This window comes from Anneissia japonica, unplaced genomic scaffold (assembly GCF_011630105.1).
Source record: "Anneissia japonica isolate Jap-2015-1 unplaced genomic scaffold, ASM1163010v1 scaffold1859_len985614_cov190, whole genome shotgun sequence".
Lineage (NCBI taxonomy): Eukaryota > Metazoa > Echinodermata > Crinoidea > Comatulida > Comatulidae > Anneissia > Anneissia japonica.
In genome coordinates, this window is record NW_022694754.1 from 380,038 (window position 1) to 386,844 (window position 6,807).

General features: G+C 35.7%; 1 protein-coding gene across 1 annotated transcript; it reads left to right on the forward strand.

Moving 5' to 3' along the window:
- The first annotated feature begins 6 nt into the window (after positions 1–6).
- On the forward strand, positions 7–4,636 carry LOC117101281 (alpha-N-acetylgalactosaminide alpha-2,6-sialyltransferase 5-like). The gene is made up of 3 exons (XM_033241242.1): positions 7–338; positions 2,640–2,747; positions 2,967–4,636. Exons 2-3 carry the CDS (start codon positions 2,674–2,676, stop codon positions 3,457–3,459), a joined length of 567 nt encoding a protein of 188 aa, XP_033097133.1. The 5' UTR covers positions 7–338; positions 2,640–2,673; the 3' UTR covers positions 3,460–4,636.
- The last annotated feature ends 2,171 nt before the right edge of the window (positions 4,637–6,807 follow it).

Here is a 6,807-nt window from a genome sequence, read left to right on the forward strand (position 1 = left end):
CCCATACACTATTTAGTAGGGGTGTTTGTAACCCATATTTGTTTTTTCTAATATTATATTCGTGCAATGATTAACTACATCTTTAACATATTGTTCATTTACTTAACATTACTCATAATTGATGTGATAATTCTTCTGATAGGTTTAGAGGCTGTTTTAGGGAGTTCCATATATACACCCCTATCATACAATTACAGTTTCTGGAATTTAGCATTGTTTTAGCTGTTTTTAATGACCTCTTGGACACTGGAAATGTTCGAAGTACAGCTCACTGGTATATTCTTTATTAAGATTAAGATGACTTTATATTGCTCGATCCGACAGATGCCATAGTCAAAGTAAGATTAATTTTTATTGTTAGGAATCTAAATATATATTATAACCTAAATACTGTTTTACATGTTATCTCTAGAATTAAGTGATGATCTTTTTAGAGTTCTTAGACTTAGTACAGTAACTTGTTTTTACAGTGCACTTAATGATTACATTATGGGCCTAATGTTTACCAGTGATCCGACTGTATAGAGTATGATAATAGCCATATAATATTGTGTCACACAACACAACGTTGATCATTATTTTATTAATTGCAGCATTATTGTACCAGTTTATATTATCTAGCATTGACCTAATTGTTTTATGGTTTTGTTTCAGTTCACCGCATGAATAAAATAGTTTTGGAAACCGTAATTGTGGCCATTAGTATTTATTATAGTGGTTGACGCTAACTGGCGGAATTAAGCTACACACCAAGTTACGCTTTACTGAAACCAGTACAATTAGCCTCGAAAAAAGCATTAAATCACCTAATCTACTGTGTAAACCAAGCTTGTTTTTAATTTATTTTGTTTTGTTTGTTGTTGTTTTTTTTTTTTTTTTTAATTCATGTACAGTGTACCGTATGTACTGTACTATCCCGAAAAAAGCCTATGTGCTTCTTTTCGAGATGGGCTTTTTTCGAGGCTAATTTTGCAAACTGTGGCACACTTCTTAATGTAAAATGTTTGGGCAATGATGCGGCTGATGAGCACTGCATATAGAAATCCCAGCGGAGCGTACATGTGTCTTGTGTCTTCTGCTTGATATGTTTTTTTATTTATTTATTTTTTTTTTTTGGCTACTTTTAACTCATCGACGCTTTCTATGTTGGCAATTCACTTGAGTTACTGTACATATATTATATATGATATTGAAAGAAGCATATAGGTTTTTTTCGGGATAGTACAGTACATACACTGTACATGAATTTAAAAAAAACAACAACAAACAAAACAAAATAAATTAAAAAGCTTGGTTTACACAGTAGATTAGGTGATTTAATGCCAAACAAGCTTGGTTTACACAGTAGATTAGGTGATTCCCGTCGGAGGCATTTTATTACACAATGATTTTTCATAGGACTTTATTCGTTGAAAAGCTACAGGGTAGCCTACGATGTTCCATCATGTCCTTATTAAAACACTGTATATGTACCTTTAATGATTTATATTATATTTATTCAACAGTGTTAACGGCTAACTTCCTTCAATATCATATATAATATACGACAGTATTTCTAGCCGTATTTCCAGATTTATCTGGCCGAACGCCCTCTTGAGGCATAGCATTGTGTAATACAATGTTCCCGTCGGGTATTTGGACCTGTTCAACCATGAAGCCTTCGTGGTCTAGTGGTTTGGATCTGTACCCTAGTTCCACTATTTGCATTCACATCTGGGCTTTGTATATATATTGCCTTGGTTTGGCTCTGTAATCATTAGTGGTCGTGGGACTAGTTTGGGCCCTACCTATGCTGGTCGAACGTTTCGTTTGGGTCTGTACCCCAGGGACGTAGCCAGGATTTTGAAAGGGTGGTGGGGAGCCGTTATGCGAATTACGAAGGATCCCGCCGGGGTCAAGGGGGCGAATCCCCCTGTGATGTAGCGCACTCTGAACATTCTTAGGACTGTTTGAGAGGATAAAGTGAAAATTGCAATAGACACATTATAAATAAGCGCAAAATAATTACATAATAAATCCACAGTGGCAGATGCAGGAATTCAAAAGAGAAGTGAACCAGGGAGGGACATTCACAGATTGAGGAACCACTCACCTCAGAAAATTTATGATTAGGGCATCTCTAGACGGCCGGAAATTACACTCTCGCACTTCAATTTGAATTGACTTGGGCCAATTACTAAACATCAGTATACCTTTAAACTTTATGGACTTGGGCCACATTTCCAATTTATAAATGTTATCAACATCGAAAGGTCCACTGATTAATCTCAGATAAGATAGTATAATACATACTCCAAGTATCGAAATGCACGCCATCGTGTCGGGATTCAATAATTATGTCATCATTAATTATGACATAATTAATGTCGAAATATTGAATCCTGACACGATGGCGTGCATTTCGATACTTGGAGTATGCATTATACTATGTTATCAACATCATGCTGAGAGAAACATCCTAACAGATATGCGCAATTATGATTCAATATTCAATTCAAAATCAGGACCAACCAAATGTATAATTACAACAGAAATCAACTAATGGATTATAAACTTCATGCAATATTTGAGGTCGATTTGTCGTATAGCTCAATAAAGCAGATGTAAGCATTGTAATGCTAAGGTTTCTTACTTTTTAGGGAAGAGGCACATACCTGGTTCTCGACAGGATGGATGACTATAATATTTGCATTCGATGTTTGTGATCGCATTGATGTTTACGGACTTGTTCCTGAAAATCACTGCAGGTTAATGATTGTCTTTATTTTCATTATGGAGGGGGTAAGTTCTGTGGTTTTTATGACACAAGAATCACACCTTAACTGGATCGGCTAAACTGGGTGTGAAGTGTAAATGTTATATATTCAGAGTATGTTTTAAGATTATATAAGAGTATATTTTTTTTTAAAGTACATTTGGATAAAACCTTATCTGATATTGTTATTCAAATATGTTGTTGTTCACAGCAAATTGGCGAACTGGACTACACCGTATCATTACTACGATCTTGAGTTCAGATCAGAATGCGACTATTATAACACAAGCGAAACCCATTTATTAAGTGGCCACAAGTTTCTAACGGAAAAGGCTGTATATGCAAGGTGGTATAAAAAGTACAATCTCAATTTCTACCATCCAACGTGGGATGCCGAGGACTTGGAAACCAGTAACAACCGTACCAACAGCACTTTCTTAGATACCCCGTATCTTCGACGGTATCAACGCGCTATGGAAACTGGTGAAATGAAAGAAGCTTTGCTCAAACTTGAAAAGAAAGAACACAAACTTCAAAGAATGGAAAAACGAAAAGAAGCTAGACTTGAGAAGGCAGGCAGAAGAAAATCAAGGAGAGGACGGAGACGAAAGGCAAAGACTGGAAATTCACCGGAACAAAATAGCACATTGCAAGGAGGCAGTGATCAGAAAAGAAATCAATCTACAGGGACTATACTGTATTAAGAAAATTCAGAAACATAAACACTGGTATATAATCTTACATGATCGTGACAACCAACACAAAAAGAACCTACTATATCATATCCATCGATTATATGCTGGGTCACCAATGTAGGTGCCTTCAGCAGGAGGGGGACTGATGGTGGTCCTGAGGACGATTTCAGCAGCACTTATTTCCTACAAGTTACCCTGCAGTCGTAAATAAAGTATAGCACAAGAGGGTTCGTCGACTGCTGATATCACAGGGATTTCGAGCCCCTCAAGCTTAATCCATAGTGAATTCCTCCCAAGCAAGTAATTCTGCGGGCAGACAATTGAGCCCATCTGACATATATTCTGGGGGTCGAAATCACTCGGGATATCTTTTTTTCCACCCCACTCGGCATAGATAATTCATTTACCTAGATTCAGAGTGAGAAGACTTTTACTTGCAGACCAAAGGCGACGTTTTGGGACATAGACATTGACCTATGCCCTATACCCGTATTTTTAAGGAAACATTTACATCTGAAAGAAATCAAATCGATATGTATACGGTATAGGTGTTTATATCAGATACATCTTTAGGATAGCTACCATGTATTTTTATTTTATGCGTACTGTGCAATGCATACGTATTAAACGTCCACAATTACATTTTAAAATAGCATTATATTTGGAACCAGTTATATATACAGTATACAGCCGCCAAAATAAAAACAATTTAAAAAAAATAGATTTTAAAAAGGGGAATTAGGCCTACTCATTTAAAAAAGCCAAATAAATTATTCCTTTACAAAATATAGTTGTAAATAGGCGCTGAGTAAGCTGTATGCCTCCAGATTTTGTCCTGGGATTTTCACATTACTTACCTTTGATTATCATTCAAGCAAGACATATTGGTGATATTAGGTTTTGATTTTTATTGAAGTCCTGATCTATATCAATTTTACAGTTAACAGTAAAATGCTAAACGTTTCTAGAAATCTTAGTTAATTTGTAGTGTTAATAGTGAGGCCTAATGTTTACTGTTTCATCGTTGGCAGTTTCTTGTGTCTTAGTGCTGTGTGGCATGCACATGAGCCTCACAGAACTTCATCAGTTCACAGTTGCTCTGTTCATTGACTGTTCTCTACAGTTATATTTCCTTAGTTTTGTCAGATGTTTATGCTGAAATAAACAGGTGGGAGTGTGTTCTGTACTTGAATCTGTTAAACATGAATCTTGTTTTTAGATCTGTTTCTGGTAAATCTAAGTTTATATATAGCAGTAACGATTTTAATAATCCTAATAAACACTGCGCAATTACTAATTAATTTAAACAAATAATTATGGATATCGGAATTCAACGAAGATCGCGGTGCCACAGAGCAGGAAATCATATGAGAAGACCAATTCAAAAATTTGGTGACGTCAACAAAACTAATGATAAAATAACGTTTCAAGCTATAGATGCTGTTAACCACAATAATTTTATCCACCCTAATATATAAAAGAAAAATTACACAGAGTACGCACGATGCGCCTTATGGAATGCCCATTCCATAAGAAATAAAACTACATCTATGTGTGACTTTGTAATAGGGAATAAAATCGCCATCATGGCTCTTACTGAAACTTGACCAACGGGTAATGATATAGATAACCGATCGATTGCCGACATTAATTCAAGCTTACCTAACTATAAACTTAATCATTTACCACGATCACAACGAACTGGTGGTGGTGTTGCTCTTTTCATCAAAATTGGTTTTTGTGTCAAGCAGGAGAGAAAGTGGTGACTTGTTCGAGAGCTTTGAGTACATTGGTATACAATACCAATCTACAATGCTAAAAATCTTTGTTGTCTTCAGGCCCACTCCCTCAACGAAAAACAACCTTATAGCAAATATGTTGGTCATGGGAAACTTTAACCTTCATGTAAATGATAAGGGTGATAGAGATGCAACCATTATGATGTGGGCGGAGGTGTGCACTTTCAGAGTGCCCTCTAGTTATTGATATTAATGCTGATGTGGTTGTTGCTGTTAATGGCGGTGTTGTGTATCTGCTGTTGTTGCATTAATTTTATCAAAGAAAAACATTTCAAAATTTTATTTCCAACATATTACGTGGGCAGCCCTTTCAGCAATGCTGTGTGACCACTTAAGGCCTACAGGGACGTATCCAGGGAGGACTTTGTAATAATCGTCGCACTTTGTAATACCTGTCGCACTTTGTAACAAAGTTGTCACACTTTGTAATAACCTGTCGCACTTTGTAATAACTGTTGTCGCACTTTGTAACAATCAAGCTGTCGCACTTTGTAATAACTGCCTGCCACACTTTGTAATAAAATGAGCTGTCGCACTTTGTAATAATGTTTCATTTAATTATGTTATAACTTTTAATGGATAGAACGTTACATATTATGGAAGAATAATACCACAATGTCAAGGTCATACACAAGTTTTACTAATATTTAATAATTTCGATTATAATTTCCTCGGTGCCTTACTGCGTTGTATGTAATCCCAAATCAACAGATGTGAGAGTTTTTTTCTTGCGCGCGTGCATGATGCTACAAGGTTATGGTCATATAGGCCTATACTACTACTAATTTCAATTGTAATATTTATCGTTCATTAATTTATATTTTATGTGTGTGTGGTAAAAAACAATAAAACAAACAAACAAACTAATGATTGTGATTATAATTATGGTGTTTATAATTTCAAAACAAGGTGGCTAACTGTGTTATACGTAGTCCGAAATCAACAAATGTTGTGAGATTGACTTTTGTTGCACACATGCATGATACTACAAGCATGGAGGTATTATTGAGAAGATCACTCGAAAAAGCTACGCGCACGCAGCGCTATGCAAATGAACCAAGATCAAAGCTGCCGCAGCGCGTGAAGAACGTTTGCGCGATGCCTTTGAAGTCCCATGTGTTCCCCGCCATCAAATTTTCAGCAGGCATAGTTTACCAAAAAATTGAACATGGCGAAATGGAGAGCACCTTCTTTTCTCGATGCGCACTACATACAGTCAATCACTATGGCTGCGCAAAAAGTTTCCATTTTGAAGCTGATACATTTATCTCTCATAAAATAGTAAACATATTAATATTTTCCACCAAAAAAAGTTTCGAATTTAATGGAACATTTACATGACCTTTAAAAGTATAGTATAGTTCAACTTCAATTTCCATAAATTGGTCAAAATTCGCTAATTCTAATTTTAACAGATATTAATTGATAAATGATTGAGGATTATAATAAACTAAGTCATTTTAGGGTTAACGAGGGTTAACTATTCGAAAAATCAATCCAAAATCTGAGTATTTTTCAGTTTTACGCTGACTTAGCTTTATAGTCGAACTAATCAATC